The 24594-nt window shown below is 39.8% G+C and overlaps 1 protein-coding gene across 6 annotated transcripts; it reads left to right on the top strand.

Annotated features, from left to right (window-relative positions):
* The first annotated feature begins 369 nt into the window (after positions 1 to 369).
* LOC121962780 (abl interactor 2-like) lies at positions 370 to 24045 on the top strand. Of its 6 annotated transcripts, none has more exons than XM_042513074.1 (10): positions 370 to 532; positions 6435 to 6602; positions 6684 to 6860; positions 9438 to 9541; positions 13676 to 13822; positions 16225 to 16346; positions 19007 to 19171; positions 21148 to 21231; positions 22606 to 22791; positions 23624 to 24045. In XM_042513074.1, the coding sequence occupies exons 1-10, from the start codon at positions 416 to 418 to the stop codon at positions 23797 to 23799; spliced, it is 1446 nt and encodes a 481-aa protein (XP_042369008.1). In that variant the 5' UTR covers positions 370 to 415; the 3' UTR covers positions 23800 to 24045. The 6 variants fall into 6 exon arrangements, with proteins under 6 accessions (XP_042369008.1, XP_042369007.1, XP_042369006.1 ...); XM_042513073.1 differs by having other exon boundaries at positions 21145 to 21231; XM_042513072.1 differs by having other exon boundaries at positions 16222 to 16346.
* Positions 24046 to 24594: the final 549 nt, after the last annotated feature.

The following is a 24594-nucleotide window of genomic DNA, read 5'->3' as shown; positions in this document are numbered from 1 at the left end:
TAATTTCTCACTCAATTTTGGGTCATTTATTCTTAAATTGCTCAGTGCCTTCTCCAATGTTTTTGAAGAATTTAAGCCAATTTACACTGGTTATAAACGGTTAATATACCTTTTTCCTCAAAATATATGTTTTTTTTCTTGAACATGTTCCTAAATCCTCCCTCCAAGTCTACCCCTCCCCGAAGCCAAAATTAAATAACTACCTCCAGCGCTTAAACAATTATTTCACACGTCTTCCCTGATTTGCACCATCCTCCCCCCTCTCATAAATAACGAACAGTCCCTAGCATTATTAATTTTGGGAAACCCTGCTTCCTCCAGCAGCTGCTGGGAGAGCCCTGCAGTACCGCAGGCGGCCGCGGCGGCGCCAGAGAGCGCAGTCACACACACACACCGCTCCGCTAAAGATGTGAAAATGGCGGAGCTACAAATGCTTCTGGAAGAAGAGATTCCAGCTGGACGAAGCGCACTATTAGACAGTTTTACCAATTTGGAAAGAGTCGCGGAGTACTGCGAGAGCAACTATGTCCAGGTAGGCTGTCTCATGTGCGGGAGAAAAGACGGCGTAGTTTGTGTTATTTGACGGGCATCACGGTGGGGCGAACTGATGCTAGGCTAGCTGGTGCTAATGTAGCTGCGTTAGCTAGCCTCGGCTAACGCAAAAACAACCCTCTGTAAAGACATTTTAACACGCAATTTGGAAATCCGCTGTTACAATCACGTCAAAGCGCTTCAACATCGTTTGTGTGTTCGTATTTTAATCGATATAACAGTGTCTGTGTGGCGTGTACATCCATCGTGGAGCTATCGCGTTAGCCGTTAGCTTGCTAGCCAGCTGCTCGGCATCACCCCTCGGTCTAAATAACCAAACAGGCACCGTGAAAATCAATTTCTCTGCTCTCTGCGGGATCAATCACTGCCGCTACAGCAGCCAGCTGATCGTGCTCCGGCCGGAGATGTAGGACGCGATATGAAGCCAGATTAATCTGCGATGAGCTTTGGTTTGACAGAAGATTAACCGCCGTGACAATATTACCAACAACCACTGATTTATGGTGTTGGATTGAGACACTGCGACTTGCTTTAACTGCTATATAATACACATGATTTATGGCTTTTAGTGTCTGAAAATGCTCAGTTTAAACATGCCATTGGTGTGATTTCTTATCTTCTTTAAGGCATTGCTCTGCAGGTTGGAAAACACAGTGTAGTGTTGCATCTGTGATCAAATTGCATTGCATTGGCATATGTGTATGAGTGTAATCAATGAATTCATTCAGAGCTTTTGGTATGTTGTATTCTGCAGTTCTGGTCACCTGATTTGCTTGATTTCATACTGCTACCTACATACAGTAGGGATATTCAATTTGGTTTGCTTGGGGGCCACTTCTGCACAATGACAGGAGGCCAGGGGCCAGTCACAGGAGCCCCACACATGTTTCTAGGATTTTATGATGTTTCTAGGATATCAGGACATCTCTCGGGTGTTAGGACGTGACTCAGATTGTAGGATGTTTTTACAATTTTAGGATTTTGTGACATTTCTAGGATTTTACGACAAAGCTGGGATTACAGGACATTTCTAGGATTTTGGGGTGTTTATAGGATTTTTCTATGTTTATAGTATTTTACAACCTTTCTGGGATATTGGGGCATTTCTACAAATTTAAGACGTTTCTAGGATTTAGGGACATTCTTGGGATTTAGGACATCTCTAGGATTTTAGGACTTTTCCAGGATTTTAGCGTGTCAAGGATTTTAGGACATTTCTTGGATTTTTAGGATGTTTCTAGGGTTTTAGGACATTAGGGGCTTAGTGTGGACCTCTATCAGGGGGTGTGGAGGATCCTCCACTGGCTCTTGTTGTGATTAACGTGCTCTATTTTGATGCTGTTTTATGCACTCTGACTCCTTATGTATGCTTAAAGTCCAAAAACAATTCCCAGTGGACATTGCTTTATTTTTATTGTGAATTAGAAAATGGTTTGGGGGCCACCGTGGCCTGCTATCAGGGACCCACGAGCTGTAAATTGAGTATCAGTGCTCTACAGGCGTGCTATCATAGAGGAGGGAATTTGGGACCATGGTGTTAGCAGGGAGAGGTTTTGACAAGGTGTGATACTTAAATTTGACATCCTTGATGAGCAGGGCTGATCAGGTCTGACAGGTTGTCCTGAGAAAGCGGCGGCGGCCCTTGGATGCTGGCAGCTTGCTGTCTGGCTGCCCGCCCTGGTTTTCCTCTCACACTGTGAGGTTTTCCCAGCTGCTGTCAGATGTGTATTACAACCCATAGATCAGCTGGACAGGAGGAGTATTTGTCAGAGGGATGTTTAGTGAAATACATCACTTCTAATTTACAATTTCTCCCTGCCATGTCTGGAAAGCCAGGTTTCGTGTATCATTGCACATGCAGGAATGGACACTTGTTGAACTGATTTTTACAATTTTGATAAATTCTTCTAATATAATAACTACTGTGGCCGTTATAGTATACATGTGTGTTTTTTCCAAAAATAATTCACATACTAATGAAAACTAAAATTCCACCTTTTTCACGGTTAAGTATCAGTCTGATTCAAGGAGTTGTTTTCTGTTCCCATAGTGACTCTCAGTTACCACCCGAGGAGTAAAATTTGCTCTTTTCATTCATATCTTTGTTATAAACGGAAAGAGTCATTGAGAGAAAAGGTTGTGCTAGACTCAGAGCTTTGCGGTAGATTTACTGTACTCTCGGTCATTTTCAACCACTGGGACAACAATAGGTGGATAAATTTCTCCCAAAGTCATTGATGTTTTAACGGAGACATTTTCAGCTAGTAAAACCAATTATAGTAATTTAAAAAAAATATATTTTGACCAGCTATATTGATATTTTAATTTTATTTTGCCTCATAAATAATTACACAAACACTTCAGGATTATGGTAAAAAAAAAACAAAAAACACATCAACATGTTTATTCCGATCAGATCAATATTAAATACAGTTTTATGTGTCAATGACATCTTATTTAATGTTTATATTATCAGTTTCAGGTGTTCAGACAATCCTTCGTCATGTTATCTTGCATAAGAAGAGCAGTGGTTATTGATTGATAATTGACACACGAGTTGAGGTACTGTGAGAGAAAACAGCATCTTCAACCAGGCATTTGAAGAGCTAACTTTCCTTGATCCTCAGCCACTAACCTGAGGCATACTGTGGCTCGTAGTTCATGCATCCATCCTCTCCATCCAAAAAATGTAGTTTATTAGCAAGTTCAGCCAGTAATTCGGGATGCCAGTTTTGTACCCTGCAGGCAGCAGCTGCAGCTCCTGACTTTTGCCACATAACCTGTTTGTCTTCATGCTCCGGCAGAGCCGAACCCTCCTCACTCCTCCTAAATGATGCTGTTTGTTTGCAGGCTGAGTTTGATGATTTGTTGGATCGCAATGTGATTTCTCATAAATTTATATTGCGTTAGTTAGTTTCTTATAAAAGGGAACATACATGTCACCACAGAGGGTGCTGCTGTAGTTTTAGTATGCTGCCTTTTGTTATGTTTTTATTTTAATTCAGTTCCATAATTATCTAATATCACTTTATATTAAAAAAATAGATTATTATGATTTGACTTGCATATTATATGTTGTACGGACATGAACAGATTCTTCCTGTGTGCTGCTTTACATTTGACTTTTTGTCTATCTTTGGATGCAACGGAAATGCATCTATAGGAAGCCCCAGATTTTTGGGAGGTTATACTGCCACTTGCAATATGGCTGTAATTAAAAAGAAAACAATAAAAATCAATCACTCAATATCCAATCACAACATAAAGGCAGCTGTGACCCACAGTGTAATCAATCTGCTGCTTTACAATGCACACAGAGGGAAGCGCAGGCTGGTTCGGGAATTGCCGTAACTAATGGTTTTCATTATCGGCAACTCTGTAGATTATTTTCCAGATTAATCAATTACAATGTCAGAATATTGAGCAGTATAATCACCAAAGTTTTCCTTTATGTCTACACCAATCCAAACATTATCAATTTACTATGATGTAAGAAGAGGAAAAACTGAAAGTCTTGATGTTTGAGAGTCAGGATCAATCAAATGTTTTGCCTGAAAAATGCCATCAGTGGTTACTCAGTTATCAAAGTATTTTCTGGCTAATTTCCTATCGATCCACGAATTGCTTCAGCTTTTTTTTAAATAGTCATTTGTAAAAATTAGAGGTACGTATTCTTTAAGGGCATTTTTATATTTTAATATGCAACTGATTTACACTGCACCCGAGTACGTTTGCTGCTTGCATTGCCTGCTGATTAGAAATGCACGATAATATTGGCACGTCATCTGTATTGGCAGATATTGGCTTTTAAATAAGATAACATAATCACCCAGCCTGCAGATTTCTGCCAATATGACGGACTCATTTTTCTTTCTTCATTTTTTTATTGACAATGTGAATATCTCCATTGCATCTAGATAGATGTATTAGTCATTTTTTAAACACAGTTTAAAAAAAACGTTGTTTAAAGAAATAAAAATTTGTCCATGATCCTGCTTCATCTTTTATGTTGAAGGATGGGTTAATTAAAATCACCAGTGGCTGTAAAAAAATTAATTAATTAGTTAATTCCACTACAGAAGAGACTTGATGATCACCAAAATTAGGCGAAAAAATGGAAATATCGATATTGGCATCAGTTATTGACCAAATGGGTTGCTTCCTTGGATTTCGGCAAAAAATCCCAAATCATGCATCCCTTGCTAATTGCATTGCCTGCCTTTTGCAGCGATGCAAAGCTCCTCTCCTGGCTGAATGAGGAGCCGCTGCTGTCGGGCGCAAAGCTCTCTGCCTTCTGCCAGAGCTCCGACTGCAGTCCAAACGATGCATGTCCACTATATATATACCAAATATAATACCAAAAATGCTCTCCTGTTCAATTGTAAGAGACTTAATCGCTGCATAAAGCATGCTGGATCCTGCGATGCCGATCAAGCTGACGGTGCGATGAGAGGGTGTGACAATTAAAAAAAATGTAAGCAGTGCTTACATCATGATGTGAAAGCCCTAAAAGTTGTCTCCTTAATTTATAAACGAGCCTCTTTGCATTCAGGGCTCCAACTAGGTTTTTTTTTCATTATCAATTACTCATTTTGGCTTTAATATGTCCGTTAATGCAAAACACTTGTGTGACAGAAATCCAAAACCCAGACAACCAGTTAACGATCACAAAACTCAAATTAAAGCTGCAAATCTTAATGTCTGAGAAACGTGAAGAGGCTACTTTTTCTGCATTTTTACTTGAATAATTCAGTGCTCAGTCCTGAATCTCGGCCTTTGTTCAGTGTCGGTGAGGAGCACGGTTTCCCAGCAGAAACATTAGCTGATCCATCTGGCCTTTGATGCTCCTGTTGATGTGCCCACGCTGCCTCAGAAGTCTCCTTTCACTCTGGCTGGCTGCAGCTCTTTTACTCGCCGCTCACTTCCCTACCATTAAAGTTTTTTTTCCACTTAAAATGTTACTTATTGGCACTGAAACCTTGGATGCAGCAGTTTTCGTCCTCCATCCTGCTGCAACAAATTGCATTCAGGTGCTTTAATCTCGACTAATCGTTTTTATAGGCAAAAAGCACGCACACACACTGAAGCAGAGTTTAGTTTTACAAAATTGATGATGGCTATTCATGAAATGTTTTTTAAAGTAATGAGAAATACAGCATGCACTAGGAATGTGCCAGAATTTTATAACATGTTGCAGGTTTAAACGTTTATTTCTAGCACAAGACGAGCTGAATTTTCACCCCACTTGCTCTGGACAGACTGCTTCCTTTGCAACTTTAATCAAAATAAATCAATAAATAAAGCTGAAACAATTAGTCAGTGATTCAACTGACAGAAAATTAATTGTCAATTATTTTGTTAATAGAAATTAATTAATTGGTAATTATTTTGATCAATTGTTTTAGTCTTTTTTTAAAGCTAAAAAGCCAAATATTTGCTGCTTTGATGCTTGTTAAATGTAACAATTAAAAGAAACAAAAATGTTTTATTTATTCAATGTAAAGTCAAAACATATGACAGATAACGCAGAGGAGATTCTCACAATAAATTAACATACTGATCATATTTTTGGTCTTTTCATGTCCATCTTCAACACTACTAAATACCTATTCAATGTAATACCACTTCTCAAAAAGCACTCACTAACTCGGCGTATACCTCCCACGTTGCTGTTCACAGTCTACAGAAAAGAGCACAAAAAATGCAAATATGACAAAACAGTAATAATAATTTTTTTTTTTTAAGTAGGTGAAAAGCTAGGAAGAAATTTGAGAAATTGTTTTATGCATGATAATAAACTGAATTTCTTTCGATTTTTGGACTGTTGGTCACTATTTTCTGAAATTTTATCGACCAAACTCTGTTTTCTTTCTCTCTTTCAGTCTCCAGACAAGCAGAGGGCGCTGGAGGAGACCAAGAACTACACCACCCAGTCTCTGGCCAGCGTAGCCTACCTGATCAACACGCTGGCCAACAATGTCCTGCAGATGCTCGACATCCAGGCGTCGCAGCTCCGCCGCATGGAGTCCTCCATCAACCACATCTCACAGGTTGGAAACTGACCAAAAAAACTTCAGAAAGTATCTTTTTGGCTCACCAGGAATAAAAATCTCCTCTGCTCTCGTCCTCAGACGGTGGACATCCACAAAGAGAAGGTGGCCCGGCGGGAGATTGGCATCCTCACCACCAACAAGAACACGTCCCGCACGCACAAGATCATCGCCCCCGCCAATCCCGAGAGGCCTGTGCGCTACATCCGCAAGCCCATCGACTACAGCATGCTCGACGACATGGGTCACGGAGTCAAGGTGCTCATTTTGTTCTTTTTTCCCCTTAATTTGATCAATTAGACTTAAATGTGTGGATGAATCACTGCTGCAAGTGTAAATGGGAGCTGCTAATTAAGCTCTGTTGGCTTTAAGTGATGGTATTTAAAGTGAAACAAACTGCTGGTGGTAAATTTTGGCAACAGAAAAACCTGCAAGTAAAATAAATGGTGAACACACAACTACAAGCCAGTTTTATAAAGTGAAATTGATCATTCTCAGACTTTGAGAAAAGGTTTTTAAATTGCTCTAGAGCAGAAGTTTCTCAACCAAATTCTGTTTATTTTTCTGCCGTTTTGTGTCAAGTTTTATCTCCAAAAATAAATACTGTCAGGGCCCTATGAAGTCCGTTTTAATTTTCCCCAAATGTTGTGTTTCTTTTTAAAAATTTTTGAATTCTGATTTTTTTTGCAATTTGAGCAGATTTTATCATTAGAAAAAGGGTCTTGATCATCTTGTGGATTAATAACATTTCAACAATTCAGTTAGAAAATATAAAAAATTAAATGAATATTATTTAATTTGATGTAAAACATTATTGCACTGTTTTTTATTAACGAAATAGTGCTTTAATACATATACAAACCAAAATATTAAATCCTTTTGTTAATAAAGTGCTTCATGTCTGAGCAGTTAATCTTATTTTTATACATGGAGTTGACACCTTATTTTGAAAAGCAGTCATTGTAATATATATCGTAGGCAGTTTGAGCGCAGTTACAGGTGTTTTGACCGCAGAGGTTTAAATGACGCCAGTGTGATGCAGAAACATCAGACGCTGCCTCTCAAGCGCGGAGGAGCACAGGAGGATTTGATAGAGCATGGCTGACTGAGAAAATAACTTCGAGTTTATATAAGCTGTCTGACATACTGACATGATGTTATTTTTTACACCAGGGGTGTGACATCAAAACAAAAACCTTATTATGATAGGAAAAATGTTGATTTTTATTCATTTGCATCTGCATTTTTGCCAGTTCCCTGCTAATACACGGTTTACGGGTGATACTTGAGTCATGATAAACTGTTATTGGGATTTTAAACATGTTGTGATATTAGTATTGGCATAAAATGTTGCAATATAAGGCGATTTATTTGCTTTTTAAACTGCAAATTCTGTCCCCATAGCAAAAACCTTAAACATCAGTTTTTATCTAAAAAAAATTAAGTCTCTTCTTCTCACTTCAGTCATTTTCAGTAAGATTTTTTTATTCTAGTAGGCTATAATATTAATATTAATTATTGTTTTTGCCAAAAAATAAATAGATAGTGGCCTCTGCGTATCAGTATGATTTTATGGTTTTCTTCTGCCAGCACTATTGAGTTTTAACACACAAAAAGTACTTATATTCTATTCTTTTCTATTGTTTTCTTGTTAAGTACTTTCTCTTTCTGTTGAAAGGTTGGGAACTCCTGCTTTAGATTACTAATGTGGTTTTACATTTAAATATTTTCAGTTTCAGAGTGATGAAAATATGTCTATGAGAAGTGTGCGGTTCAGAAATGGGACCGTGTTTGTGTAAAAGTGGGTTATTCACTGCACAGAATCGAATGGAGAGGACTTATGGAGGTCAAACAGTCACTATTGGGTTTCAAGTAATGCAAGAAAAAAATCAATGACTGCTTTTCAGCTGTGTGGGAAACTAAAGTCACCCCGGATATAAATTCAGCTAAATTTACTCCGTGTTGTTGTGATTCTGTCACCTGCTGCTGCAAACAGGTTCCTCTGCAATGATGTGTTTATTTAATAAAATGGTGACAGCGGCTGATTTTGGAAAGCTAGTTTCTCACTGACTTTGGGAACAAAGAGAAGTCTGTTTTTCAGCCGTTTTCAACCTCACAAAGGTCTCAAAGAACAAATTCCTCAGATGTTAACACTGAGCCATTGTTGCCCGAATCTAACCAGCTTGTGCCACATGCATGAATAATTGTTTTTCTCTCCTTTTTCGATCACTAATCCTCTGATTTCTTCTCCTTTTTCTCTCTGCTCACCTATTTTTGTCTTTTTAATCAACCGTAGTGGTTGCAAAGGTTTAAGGTAAGACTTTCAAAGTAAGAGCCTCAAAAGAAATGGGGTTTGTGATTTCTGATTGAGTTGTTCTCTTTTTTTGGTTTTGATTTGCTGTGAAAGCTGTCTTTTTTTCTTTTCTTTTTTTTCTTTTACATTTTAAGGACTTTTTTGCTGTTGAAAGATCAGCTAGACATTTTACGCTTAATTGCCTTCCTGTCGAGAGTAGATTGATACAGTTTTTTCTGTTTACATGCTCGCTAATAACACATATCTTCTAAATCTCATATTTTAGATATTACAAAAACTCTCTAAAAAAAGACAAGCTGCAGTTTTATAGTCGTAATGTGACATTTAGTGAATTAAAGAGGCGCTAGCTGGTGGATTTAGTTAGTTTTCACGCTGACTGTTTCTAGTCATCTAACTCGGCATGAAAGTGAATAAATATAATTCTTAAACAGCTCCTCTAAAGACATTTTTATGCTGTGAAGGATTTCATTTGTATGTTTTAGCTCTCCTGGGGTTTTTATAACCATGTTGTCCTCCTACAGGCCAGCGCTCAGAACATGAAGGCCGGAGGAGGTGGACTGCCTCGCACTAACCCCCCCACACAGAAGCCCCCCAGCCCGCCCATGTCGGGGAAAGGGACCCTTGGGTATGTAACGGTGTTCGGATGGACACAAGAGCAGATTTGTGTCCATCAGAGGCCGAATGTAACTGTTTGGGTTTTTTTGTGGCTTTGGGAACACAACCACGAGCCCTTCAGACGGGCCTGGTTGCTCCCAGTTTCATCATCACCTCTTTTACCTCCTTGTTTAATTAGCGTCCTTCGGGGGGTTTAAAATGCTCCTCAGTGGCCGTTCTCAGAGCAGGGGTATTCTTGTTTCGGTTCTCATCCGTGCTGGTGAGACACGGTCGGCAGTATCCCTCTTTTAATGTGTTTTAGTTTTCCCTTCTCTCCATGTGTAGAAGAGATTTCACACCAAACTGCAGACTGATATCTGGCTGTTTTTGCAGTTTCTTGCACACAAACATGCTGTATATACTTCATAAAGCATATATTCTTTCATCTCAATTCACCAGATTCTTCTTCATCTTCTGGTTTGAAGGCACTGAGAGAGAAATGCTGAATGCTTTGAAAAGCATGCCATCACACATAAAAAGCTAAAGGTAGTTTCTGGACCGATTAAAGGTAACATTTGAAACTTGAAGAAGAAAGCTCTGCACACTGTAGATCACATTTACAAGTGATGTTTTAAGCTAATGCTCTTCTTCACAGTGTGCAGAGCTTTAGTTATTTTGCCAGTTAAAACAAACCTCTGTTGGAAGAAATCAAATATGAAAAGGGAAAAAAATGGTTTAGGTTTCGAGACACGTAAGAGTTTCAGAAAACAGCCAGTTATTATATCAATCCTGTAAAATCTGTTTTTGTACAAACACCAAACAATGCTGTGAGAGTTATTGTTTTTATTATGAGCTAAGAAAGCCAAAGTTTTTAAATGTTAAATGGCTAAACACTGACAGTCGTACCAGAGCTGAAATTATTCTTTAATGAGAGAGTTTCTGACTTAAATAGAAACTTTCTTTTCTTTTTTCAAATCACACAAGTCATATAAATTGATTCAACATTCACCCAGAAGTGAGCTGTTTGCCTCCCTGCAGTCAGCCCGACTCTTCAGGCCGCCTCACTTGCATGTCTTTAGACTGTGGGAGGAAATAAGCTCAAACACATTGATAATATGCAAAGTCCATTCAGAAAGCACCGAGGCCTGAAAGTGATCCTTTCTGCAGTGAGGCGACGACACTAACCACACAACTTTGTGCTGCTTCAGGTTAAAAACGCTGACATTTCACAGGAGCAGAGGCTGCTTGAAACATGAAACTGCCATATTTCAGTTCGCAGTTTGATAAAATACAAAGAAGGCATGTAATTGCTTCTGGAAAGCCCGCTTTGTTTCAGTTTTAGCAGGAGGTGGTGTGCAGGCAGCGAGCTCTCAGATCTCTCAACCTTTTATTGGCATTTGTCTAATGTCAGGAGACCGGAGGGACGTGATCACAAAGGTCACAGTCGGAAACTTAGCTGCTCTTGATAGCAGTGCTAATCAGAGTGGGAATAACCAGCAGCTGTCAGATGGATGACACTAAATTTGGATTTCTTTTTGTTCTGATTGTGTTATCTTTCGAACACATATAACTCTCGATAAACCGTAATTATCTGTGTAAATAATAACAGTGGCGTTAACCCTTAGGGACTGTTTGGCGCATTTTACTCTTCACTTTTTGGATACTTTGGGTTGTGTTTGTGTATATGGCATACATTTTGGCAAGATCGTGTATTTTTCTTTAATCTTGTAATTTCCAGCTCAGCTCCTACAGGAAAGTAAAAAATACAAAAGCATAAAACACACAGCCATCAAAGCATAAAAACGTGACTTGTATTATTTCTGGGTTTCATTCTGAGCTTTTGCCTTTGAATTTGTAGTTTTTTTTACTATTTTCCACCTGATTACATCATTTTTACCATATTTGGTAAAAAAAACAAAAAAACATACTATTTCCATTAGGTGGGCTGTCACAATCGATGTTGCTGCAAATCATTGACATATCCTAGACTGTGATAATCAAAAAAAATCAACGTAGCATGAAGTACATTAAAAATGCTTCATGTTTTGTGCCTTTTTTCATTTAAAGACAGTGGCATTACGACAAAAACCTGGCATTTAAAGGCTGAAAATATTTATGCTAAGGGCTGATGTTGGTTAAAAACTCAATGGAAGTAAAAATAATATTAATGTTTGGTATTTTGAAAAGAGCATTTTGTGCAAAGAGCGTTACAGGTGTGTGTAATATTAAAGCGGGCCCTAAGGGTTAATTTTCTTTCATGTTGTGAGGAGTTTCTGATGTCTTTCTGCTCCGTCTGTCTGACTGTTGAAGGTACCTCTTATCCCACAGGGACTTTGTCTCGTGCAGCACATAAATGTTGTGTCTCTTGTCACCTGTGGGACCTTCCTGGGCGTCAAGTGTTTCTGTGTGTGAAAGTGTGTGTGTGTGTGTTTGTGTGTGTGGGTGTGTTTTGTGTCAGCCCTCTCTCCATAAACTGTCAGGGTGTGTGAGTGATTGAGTGTGTCCACTTTTTCATATTGACCTTCAGAGTGCGTGTGTGTGTGTGTGTGTGTGTGTGTGTGTGTGTGTGTGTGTGTACGTCCCTTCAAGACGCATGCCGATCAACCACAGCTCCAACCCTCCATGATGCACCTTCTGCCGCAGCCTGTGGCGACGGGCGGACATCTTACTTTTTAATTTCTCTTGTGTTATTCCTCTTAGTTTGTTTTTCAAATTTCAGTTGTGTGTTTGTGACCCAGCCCGCCCACTCCTGGCTGCCCCATATTCCTCATAGCAACGTTTTGCCATAGCAACAGTGCTCAGAGATGGGTCACCCCGCTGTGTCAGCTGGGAAATTTACATGCCAGTACAGCTTCTCAGTCCCAGATCAATAAATCTCAGGGTTGTGTTTTTTCTTTCCCCTATTTTAAAACTGAGGACATCACCAGCGTAGCGCTGCTGTCGTGTTAAAAAACACTTTTTATGGTTTTATTTAATGCATTTTCAGGTTTCTCGTTCAGACTGTCAGGCTCAGAGACACTTTTGGCAGAACAGATGGGAACTTAATTCAAATCGTCACTCTGATTTTTTGTTTTTCAGAACTTTAACCCCCCCCAAAAATCTTACTGTATCATTTTAGGATCCTGTGTTTTTAATTGTTGTTTTTGGTGCAAAATACACAAACATCTGTCTAAAAAGCTGCTCCAATCTGCTTAAAATTTCTTCCGTATTACATTAAGATAAGTAAAATGTCTCAATCCCAAATTGTCTCTTTTGCAGACAAAAGAATTAAACAAAATTGTTATTTGTGATGAAACTCACAGAAAAAAATGTTTTCCAGGTCTTGAAAAACTTTTGAATAAACTTTCTTTTGGCGGTTGTTCATAAAAATACTAAAACATGTTTAACATTAACTCAAAATATGTTCCTTGTATTGTAATTTAAAATCTGGCAGCATCTACAGCGTCTAACTTTTCTGGACCAGCTGAAGAAAGCTGCTGGTCGACATTTACCAAAATAAATTTAAATGCATTGAGGAGTTACTTAAAGCCTTTTCTTTGAGAGGACATTCAGTTTTAGACTCTTCTTAATTTATTGTTGTTTCTTTAACCTTGAAACAACTTTTTTGACATTCATTAAGCCCAATTTCAGTCAGCCTGATTTCAATCAAAAACATGAGTGGCAATGAGCAAGTTGACAAGAAATTACCCAAAAATTGGCAATAACATAAAAAAAAAGAAAGAAAAGAAAAATTAAATTAAAACACATAAACAAATGAGGAAATTCTATAGAAAAAGCTGCTACAAAAAAAAATAAAATTTAAAAAACGAAACAACTTTTTGCTGAGGTTTCAAAGGTTAAAATACTTGTAAAGGACGTCAAAATGCAGCACAAGAAAATCGGACCCCCACACAGGTTTCAGAGGGTTAAACAGCAGAACGAGCTGATAGCGTTGGTGGATTTTAGCCGACAGCAGCGATGTTCCTGACCCCGCCCACCTCCGCCTCTGGATTCACCTCGAGCCGACCCCCGATGTTCACCACCTGTCGTTCCCCGTTTTTTAAGTTTGCACTTGTTTGTTTCTTGCTCTCCTCCTCCTCCCCTCTCCCCTTCACTTCTCTGTGGATGCCCCTCCCTCTCCCCCCTTCCTCCCCCTCGACTCCTGTCCCTCCTGACCCTCTCGCAGGCGCCACTCCCCCTATAGGACGCTTGAGCCGGTGCGTCCACCCGTTGTCCCTAACGACTACGTCTCGAGCCCGACGCGCAACATGGCGCACCCACAGCAGAGCCCTGCACGCACTGCATCCGTAAATCAGAGGAACCGCACGTACAGGTACCCCTCACCCCCTTCCCAGCATGCCTCTCTACACTCTTGAAACACGCCCCTTTTTCCTCTACCTCCTTTTCTTCTTCTCCTCTCCTAAACTGAAAGGACTCCTGTGCCTCCTTCTTCTCTGAGATGACGTGGAAATCCCTCTTTTTTAATCCACCTAAAGTTTGACCAACTTTAACCTTTTTGCTCCCTGATTGGTTAACTTGGAAATCCCTCACCTGTGTCTCCTCGCTGCTCAGATGAGGACAGAAATGAGGACGAGGCTCCAGAGCTGTATTTAGCACGGCTAGACGCAGGTTCCTATGGTAATAGTCATTAAATAGGCAGCGTCGCCCCCACAGTCCTGTCAACCCAATGTCAGCTCATCTCCCGAGACGAGACTCTTTCATCCCAGAGCACCAGAGATATTCATAGACTCCCGTCTGCCGTGAGACAAGTCAAAAGATGTGCTTTTAGGGGGGGAAACAACATGGAAAGTTTCGTCACTGCGCCCCATGTGTTGGCCAAATGTTTTTTACTCCCGGACTCTCCTCTCAGCACGAGTCTTTATCTGCACCGCTCCATCCATTTCCTCCATCTCTCAGCCATGCGCTCTCTCCTGTCGTACAAACAGTCTGCCCCCCCCATGTGTCTTGACGCTTCTTGCTTTTTTACCGCGTCTCATATCTTTGTCTTTTGTCTTGTGTCGCTACTGCGTCACCTGTGTGTCCTTGGTGAGGCTTTCCAGCTGCTTTTTTTAATATCACTGTGGCATAGTCATTCCAAAGGCATAACAGCTCACACTAACACATCAATGCTCTTGAGGGCGCCACGTTAATAATGTGAGTTATTATTGGGAACCGAAGGGAGACTTCAACATGCTGAACGCCGCTAACTCGACTGTGCTGTTTGAGTCTGGCTGCACATTCTGTTGCAAATGAAAAGCAGAATGAGGAACATGAATCATATGAAGAGTTTTATTTTAAAATATGTGGTGTGAAATGTAAAGTAAATTATGTGTGTTTCCACCACAGTAACTTTACCAGGAGCCCAGGTACTGAGGAGCTTTATCTGTGGGCCTGAAGGCGTTGGTACGCTCCAACCCAAAATGCCACTTCAATATTCAGTATCAATATTAGGACGAAGGATGGACATTTTTTTGTTCTTTGAACTATAAACAAATTTATGTTGTTGGTGGAGCAGCAATTTAAAAACAAAAACTAATTTGCCTAGTATGTCATTATAGTTACTAATGCACAAATAAATAACCATAAAACACTGGTCAGACCCCTTTTCCACTTCTGTATTTCTCCTTTCTATCATGGCTGCATAATTAATCAAATATTAATCAAGATCCAGGATTAAATAAACACGATCCACAGCTTTATTTAGGTTTTAAATGCGTTCTCCGCTTGTAGAAACCTCTAATTTACATCAAATAAAGCTCTTCTCAAACTAACAGCCAACTACATGAGCACCCTGCTGTGGCAGCCTGTTTAAAAAAAAACTCCAAAATGTTGCAACTGCAGACATACAACATGAAAAGTATTTCTGATTTAGGAGAGAGCAAATCATGCAGAGTGCATGAGACTTGTGTCTGCACCACAAAGCAACACAACTAATGTGTTAAATCACCTGAAAAAACACAACGAGTTGCAGTACAATGAACGCATAAAGGCCAAAAAGAAAAATATCGCTTACGTTAACTGAAACATCAGTATCAGTGATGTTGGATAACATGTCGTGGGACCGTCACCGCTGTATAAAATGCATAAATATATAGATTAACTCAAATAACCAATACAGTCACGCTCTAAACACAGTAAAAATAAACACAGTTTTCCTATGGTTGCATTCTGTAGTAACATATTTATTTGTAGTTAGCCTAAATATAAGTGCGATTTAATTCATATTTTATTTCAAGTTACACTGTGATCAAAAACTGTTCTTGTTTTTTTGCAAAGATTTTTACATTAGCAAGAATTTAGAACAATGTGGGAGTGAAAGCTGGGCTCTATGTATTTAAATGTGAATGTGCCACGAAAACAATTGTCCCTAAAATCACTACATAATTGTAATCTCAAGATAGTTATCAAACTGCTGCTTTCATTAGTCTTCAGACTAATTTGCCAAATTATCGTGGTTCACTTATGCGATGGAAACCCAAACAGGAAAGCTCTTTAGCTCCTGTGGCTCCGTAGTTTCTGGATCTTTTTGGTCGAAAAGGTCGATATGTGACGACTTGATTGCATTTTTAGGTTGACATATTTTGGCTTTGAGTGTTTTTTAAGGATAAGCTTTGTAAAAGTGAGAAAAAGCTGATCACAAAGGCTTTACGAGAAGTGCGAGTGTGTGACGGAGTGACAGAGTGTGTGTGAGCGTCTGTGTTCTGACGTGTTTGCTGCCGTACTCGCCACCAGCAGCGGCAGCAGCGGAGGCAGCCACCCCAGCAGCAGTCGCAGCAGCAGCCGAGAGAACAGCGGCAGTGGCAGCGTGGGCGTGCCCATCGCCGTGCCGACCCCAGCCCCGCCCACCGCCTTCCCAGGTAACGCCTGCTTTTTTTTTTCCTCTCCTAGCAAAGGTGTGTGCCTGAAACTAACTAACTAATCTTGAGTATCCGGGCTTCCTGCACGCTGCAGTGTGACATTAATGTGTAGGAACCCTGGATCTACTGCCTCCCTTCTCACTCTGATCTTGTCTCGACCTCCCTCACCTGTTTCTTCTCTCCTTCCTTTTACCTCCTCGACCCCCCTCGGTTCAGCCCCAGTCCCATCCAACTCAGCTAAACCTCCCCCAAACACTGCCACCACCCCCCCACCCCCCCACGCCGCCCCTCGCCGCCCCCCCCCACCCCCCCCCCCCCCCTAACCCCCCTGTAGAGATCCCGCCTGTACCCCCGCCCCCTCCCCAGCTCCCTGCCTCTGCGGCCCCCACTGGCACGGGCCCCGCTACTTACGGCAACCCCGCACAAGGTGAGTGTCACCCAGTGGGAGAAGCTCGCCCACTGCCCTCCATCCCGCCTCCACCGGCATGTCATCACCCGATTCTTCTGTGGCGCTGTGTGACCATTTGTTGACCGCTCAGAAAGTGCGAGGTTTCTCTTGAGACTTTCGAGAAAACTGACACTTTCTGGTGTGTAAAGTCCTTCAAACTTAAGGCTTTTACACACTTTGGGGCGTAATGAATAAGCGACCCGAAAATGCAAAATACTCGCCTGTCAATGTTTTGAGTCAAATCTCGTCATACCAGCAGCAATGCAAATTTGTAGCAGTTGCTACAAATTGAGTTTCATCTGGTAAAAAGTTACGCAGTGTACATGATAAGGGCTTTTATTGTGAAAGGTATGCAAATACAGTTATCTTTATGAATTATATTGATGCCAAATTGAGAGTTGTTTTTCCAGACATGTAAGGAACTGTTAAAATGTCATACTTGTGTCAGTAGATCATTATAGGTAGAGTCAATAAAAACAATAAAAAACTTTAATATGGACATTTTAAGCTAGGATTGCAATATGACAATAATGAATCAGGATAAAAGGCTGTCAAATACATGCATTTAAAAATTATTGATTTTAAATAGTGTGTTGTCTGTTGAAGCCTTTGTAATAATTGTGGTTTTTATTTGTTTTGGGTTTACTTAAAAACGTGCATGTTTACACTTTGTGAGACAGCCGGTCCTTCATCATTGTGGCATTGTGGAAGTTAGCTTGTATAAATAGTATGTTAGAAACAGGTAAAAAGAAACATTAAAACAATAGAGATGAGATGTTCGAAATAGATTTAAAAAGAACAAATAAAAATGACATAAAATGGTGCAAAAGACCACAGATAAGGTGTGTGCTAAATATTTGTATGCAAGGTTTAAGCACAGATTTGTGTGTCCATCGTATTTTAATGAAGCCCGTTGTTTTAAATGCAGGAGGGTGTCAGACTTTAGTCTTTTTAAACCTTTCACTGTTTGCAGTGTCTGGTTTGGTGCAGCTGAACTGTGACACAGTTTGGTTTTGTTTGTTCAGGCTGATGGAAAAGTTGCCAGTTGAGCTCCGTCAGGATTAAACAGCTGAGCCGAAATCACCTGAAAAAGATGATTCACGGTCTGGTTTTTTTGCATCGGTGCTTTATTTTATTCTACAGAAACAGACAGTTCATTAAACAATTATGCCCACTTTCCTTACCCTCCACAACCCCTCTCTACCCCATGAAACACTTAATTAAATAAAATAATATAATTTAACATTCATGTAAAGGCACAAACACTAAACATTAGATTGATCTGGTCATCATATATTTATTCTCAGTCTAAACTTTTAAGAAAGTCAGATTGAGTTTTCTCTAATTTATGTTCAGAAACGTCCACCTCTCAAGGGCCGCACACCTTATCAGTGTTTTAAAAAGATAAAATATTGAGTCCGGGAAAAAAGGTAAACACAATAATGTGATGTGGAATCTGCATTTAAAAGATAGACTCTCCATTTAACAACTTGGTCTTGTTTCGTCACCTCCAGCACCTTTTCCCTCAAACCATTAAGTGCTCTAAAATGAAATCAGCTTTAAAGGTCATTGTTGAGCACTTCCTCAGAATATTTATGAAAACTGTCGAGAATATTTAAAGTCTCTCTGCCGTCCGTCCGTTACCTGCCTCGGGTTTCCCATTCTCCACCGCTGCTCTTCATCCCTCACAGCATCTCATCAGCTGCTTGTGTGTGTGGTGATGATGGTGGTGATGATGATTTTCTGATGTATAATGCATGTGCTGAAACGCTTGCACAGTGAATTCTTCATTTGTGTTTTATTCGGCCCTTTTTGTTCCTGTTGTTATGGTGTTTTGTGGCTAAATATTGTGCTCGTACGTTAGTGCACATTGCTGCTGTTCAGGTTAGGAAATAAGCACCATTAGCAAAATGTTAATATTGATGCATTATGGAAATTTTAATCATTTCATCAATTAAAAGTTTGTTTGTTGCTATTTTGTGAACATTTTTAGGATTTATCACTGCTTGGCTTGCAGCTAAATTATAAAATATTCCTCAACCAAGCGCCTGTTTTAATAATCATTAATGAATATTTAAAATGAAAGTTAAAAAGTTCCCAGAGGCGAAATTGGATTGACCTCACTGTTCAGGACATCAGAGGGACGATAAATCAAACCTCCCCGAACTTATTGACTGACTCTCTGCTGCCTCCTGGTGTCGCCTCCTCTCAGGTGCTCCTCAGTTCTACAGCATGAACCGCCCCGTGCAGCAGCCCCAGAACTCGCAGGTGGGAGGCTCGCTGCCGTACCGCCGACCCTCGTCCGTCACCGGTCAGCCCAACATGGTCCACAACCAGAGCCAGCTCAACGGGGGGCCGCACTTCGCCCAGAACCAAGGTCTGTTTACGTGTGTGTGCAAAACAGGAGACGGTTATTGTTTTCACACTTCTGTGGTAACAAAGTTCCCAAACGTAAGCTTTTAACCACGACACCTCTGTGCGAATTTAAAGAGAGTTTCGGTCAGTGAAAGGAACACAAATTACTTGTTTCGATTTGACCCTCTGCCACATTATATTTATTTAACAGGATTTTAAAGTCATTTGTTCACATAGTATACATGTGTAACCCTTCTACACAGAGTAAAGCGCATAAATGTATCAGCAAATGTGATGATCCACATATAGCACAAATATTTTTAATTTTTTTTAAATCCATCTCGACACAACTTCCAATGTCAAATAATTTGCAGAATGCACAAAAATTACTGAACTAACCCTCTGAAACCTGAGCAAATTGGCTCGATTTCAACTTGACCAGAAATGGCCCAGAAAGAAATTAGTTTTAAAAAAATAAAAAATGAAATAAAATTACCTGAAAAGCGATAAGCACATACAAAAAATAAAGTGAAGAAAAAGATCCAAAGAAAGTCTTAAAAAATATATATATTTATTTTTTTTCCTGTGACACAATTTTAAACACACAATTAAGAGAATTATAAATATAGTTTTTCGCACATTTTTCCCTAATAATCCTGCCCGGCTAATTTTCAGATAATTTTTTTGATACCTTTTGCATTTTTTTTTTTTTGCAGTTTGTTGGACATTTTTGCCAAGTTGCTTGTTTCTTTTCACGTTTTTTTGAAAGAAGTCAAGCCAATTCTTTCAGGTTTCAGAGGTTTTAATGCAAGTCAGCCACAAGTGAATTATTTCACTTATATTACCATTATTTACTTATAGAACCTGCAGCCTAATTGTTTTGTTTTGTTTTTTTTTTTTTGAGCTTTTTCTCTTTATTTTCAACACTTCTATTCTCTAAATGTAACTTAACTCTCCCATTAATTTCAGATTAAAAGGGTCCGGCTCTCCTCACAGCCCGTAGATTTCAGAGAGAGTGGATCACCAGACTCATGTCGTTTTTCTGCATCTTTTTGGAAAAGATCTCCTATCCGGTTTTGTGCTCTGTCGTTTTCCATCAACTTTAACTGCTTTTAGTAGATTTAACCTCTTCACCAGCTCTCTGCCCTCGCTGCTCTTTGAAGGCTTTTGTCCTCGTTTGACTCTCACATATCACACTCTGGTTTTACAAAGTAAAATTCGAGATAAAAGAGGTTTTTATTCAATATAATTAACTACAGAGCCCAAGTGTTTCATCCGTAATTATATAACATAAAGAAAAGTGTTGCTAGTGTGTTTTGGATCAAAGTTTGTTAAAGACTAAATGGAGATTAGCTCTATCTTTCAATTTTTCTTGTCTGTTTATTTTGAAAAATAATAATTTAAAAAATAAAATAAAATGCCAAAAAAATTACTTGTTACACCTGCCATGGGGTGTTCGAAAAGTTTTGGCCTCACTTTTGGGGAGTTGTCATGTTTTCCATCTTTTTTTATACGATATTTTATTGGGATAAAGTTGGACATTTATATTTTTCATTCTTTTTTTTTTTTTTGTATTTTATATAATATAATTATTTTAATTTATTGGGCAATTAGTTTTTTCTGTTTTTCTTGTCTGTTTTTTTAAAAAATAGAATTAAAAAAATAAAATGGCATTTAGACTTAGAAACCTAGCAAATATTTTTATGCATAAAGCCTTTTCTTTTTACTTTTTTTATGTTTTGATAATTTGGTGTTAGAAATAGCAGCTCACTCTAGGGCCGACTGTCAGGTCTGTGCTTCTGCTAAAATCATTGTTTACATGCTGTAAATGTTGCATTTACTCTCTTGTTATTCCTGTTCTTTAACTCTTCTCTGTGCTGTTCTTCTAACCTCATTTTCTCATGTCTCTGCTGTTCTTATGTCCGTCCTCCTCCCTCTCTCTGTCTCTGGCCTCGTCCTCCTCCGTCTCTGCGTGTTCATACTGTTTGGTGATAGCAGGCCCGCTCGCGCCCCCTCCCCCCTCCATGCAGATCACCCCTCAGCTGCCTCTGATGGGCTTTGTGGCCCGAGTTCAGGAGACTAGTAAGTGGCTTTAGCCCCTCACTGACCCGACTGCATGACCGCCATTCGTTTTTCGTCTTCTCCCCAACAGCTAGTGTCAAATAAACGAGTCATCAGCCTCCAACATCAGCTGCGTCAGAGATCTGCTGCCTCCATCTTTAATTATAAATGTGTAAATTTGTCAAAGAACTCTGGAGACATTAAATATTGATCTGATAATTTTCTGTTGTTTGTGTCTCACAGAGCTTTTGATTTCTGTGGTTATTCGGGCATAAAACAAAGTTCATGATGTGTCAGGTACTCGGGTGGAAGCCCTTTCCTGCCCATGTGATGAAAAAAACTTAATATATATAAATGCAGCTTATTATTGCTAAATAGTGACATAGTAGATAAAAGTCGTGAGTTACTATGAAATATGACGACAGCACAGTATTGAGTTAGTATCTCAATATAATGAGTTTGTATTTGAAAATGAGATTTTTTTCATAATAACGGCCTACCTTGACATAACAACTCAAAAAAATGACAGATTTTCTTAAAATAATGATTTACTTAAGTCAAAATATTGGTTTAATTGTTAAAATTAAGATTTTTTTCTTCAGAGTAATGACTTCATATTTTTTTATTTATTTATTTTCAGAATAATGATGTCTTAAATTGACTTATGATTGTAGAATACTAAGTATTATCATAAAGTTATTTTAAAAAGGTTTCCTATTATAATTTCATTTGTTTTATTCATCACATTGGCAGCCATTGACTTTCATAAGCTGTATAACTTGTAATGAAAAATAACTATGAAATTTTGCTAGAATTTTTTTTGCCTTTCTTGTCTGCCACATAGGTTTTTGTAGACAACAACAACAACAAAACAAAACCCTGTAAATTTTTAGCTCTTTGTTTAAAAATTGGGGGAATATCTTGTGGTTCCTTTGGCAACAAATGTTGGCGGTTGACCTCTCGTAAAGATTTTTTTTTTTTGAAAAATGAAAAATGAAGCATGTTTGTTCAAAAGCATGATCACGTTGCTGTGTAATTTTTCTGTGCCATCACAAATCCTCTAAACCAAGATCCCGACTTGATTTCTTTAACTGCATGTTGGATCCATGTGTGCACATTTTGTGTCACACTCTTCTGTGTTTTTATGTATCGTGTTTACAGTTCAGTAAAGTGCTGTGGTTATAAAGTTCCACGGTGAATAAAATACACAGTACTGCTGATCTAAATTTTGTCTAAATGCATCCTGCACGGTGTGTTTCTGTTCCTCCCTCCAGTGCATGAGAACGACAGTCAGTCGTGTTTGTCTCCCCGACTAACGCAGTCATCTTTGTGCTCCTTTCTTTGCCTCTAATTGGTCCTCTTTTTTCTTCCCGCCTGCCTGAAAACTATTTCTAGTCTCAGACGTGCCGCCTCCGCCTCCACCCGCCGAGGAGCCGGTGTTTGAGGAGCCCACACCTCCTCCTCCACCGCCGGAGGACTACGAGGACGATGACGATGAAGAAGAGTCTGCGGTGGTGGAATACAGTGACCCTTACGCCGAGGAAGACCCGCCCTGGGCCCCACGCAGCTACATGGAGAAAGGTCTGCCTTCGCTGCTCCACACTGTTCGCTCAGTCGTTCAACGCCAAATGACTTTTCAAGCGATTCTACTGTTGCCCACAAATTTCTAATGTCGGAATAAAGTCACGAGTTTAACCTCAGTTGATGCACGCTGCTGTGATCCCGTTAGGTGTGAGGTCAGAAAACTCAGTCAAAGCTCGCTTTTTATTTTATCCAAAGTTTTAAGTCTTGGCTCATGCAAATATTGAAGTGCAGGACATGGATTTCACCTTGTGGCATCGTGGAGTTAACGAGTCGGTTTTCAGTGCAGCGTGAATCTGACCCACCATGCAGCACTTATTTTAGTCAGGAATCTTGATTTTTGGAACTGTTCGTCTCATTTGTCTTCCGTCAGTTTCCGCACAGTTAACGAACGGAGGCTGGTGGCAATTTGAGGCAACAATAATGTGAATTCTGCACACAAATACAGTTTATTTATGGATTATAATGATGCTGAATTGACAAGAATACCGTCCTCATATGATGCCTTTTATCTTGTATTTTGTGGAGCTGTAAAGATCTGTGAATATGGTATACAACCACAAGTCAAGTCAGTTTTTTATATAAAGCCCATTTTAGCAAAACACCTCAGAGGGCTTTCCAGCGTACGACATCCCTCTGCCGTTTGACCCTCACATCGCCTGAGGACAAACGCCCGAAAAAGAGCCCCTGTAACGGAGGAAAAAAACGGAAGAAAGTCCCTCTTCCAGGACGTCGCCTGAGGGCAGACGTGCAATAGATGTCGTAACAAGGCTGTCGTCTAGTTACATTTACTTCTAATTTCAGTTTTTCGTCCCCCTTTCTTTTCCTTTAGTGGTGGCCATCTACGACTACGCCCGAGACAAGGAGGACGAGCTTTCCTTCCAGGAGGGCGCCATCATCTACGTGATCAAGAAGAACGACGACGGCTGGTTCGAGGGCGTGATGAACGGAACCACGGGCCTCTTCCCCGGCAACTACGTCGAGTCCATCATGCACTACGCCGACTGAACAATCCCCCCTCTCGCGCATGACGAGGAAGAGGAGCGGGAGGAGCGTTTGTATGGGGAAGGGAACGGGGAGGGGAGGGGAGCCAAGGGTTAAAGGTCAAAGACTTTGATCAGACAGAGCATGATCACCTCTGGGCGAAGAGAGAGAGAGAGAGAGGGGGAAGAAGATGCAGTTTTCAAAGAAGGTGCAACATGACAAACTGATGCGCTGTCATTCTCTCGACACAGGCGCCATTGTAAAGCAACCACTACTACTCTAGATATATCCTTCCCTGTAATATTTCTTTCTTTGTTTCTTTATTTGACTGAGGACTGGACGGTGATGGATTTATTGTAGTTTTGTGTTACTTTATGAGGCCACTACATCGATTTGCTTCATTTTTTTTTGTTTATTTTACCATTTTTGCCCTTATTTTAAAGATATTTATTTGGATTTCGTAGTGGGATAAATGGTGAGAAAGTAGATGGGGCTGCTGTGAGGGATTTAGTCGGGTTTTCACATCACAGCCTCGGAGAAAGGGCTGGAGGAGAATGCCTTCATGTGTAGATTTTCTCCTAAACACTCCAGAGACATTTTAGAGAAAAATACTCCTCTCTCTATATGAAATACAATGCAACAGTATCCTCGGTGGGGGGAACAAACAGTAGTTTCAGTACTTGACTAAATATTTGTTTGGGTACCTCAGCAGAGAGCGTGCCAAAGCTGACGTTCACTAGGATAAGCACATCAAATGTCTTAAGGTGACACACGGAGCGGGATGAAAAGTGGGTCAGAAAAGACGTACGGAAGCAAACA

This window comes from Plectropomus leopardus, chromosome 24 (genome assembly GCF_008729295.1).
Source record: "Plectropomus leopardus isolate mb chromosome 24, YSFRI_Pleo_2.0, whole genome shotgun sequence".
NCBI lineage: Eukaryota > Metazoa > Chordata > Actinopteri > Perciformes > Serranidae > Plectropomus > Plectropomus leopardus.
This window is presented reverse-complemented; position numbering and strand designations above follow the sequence as displayed.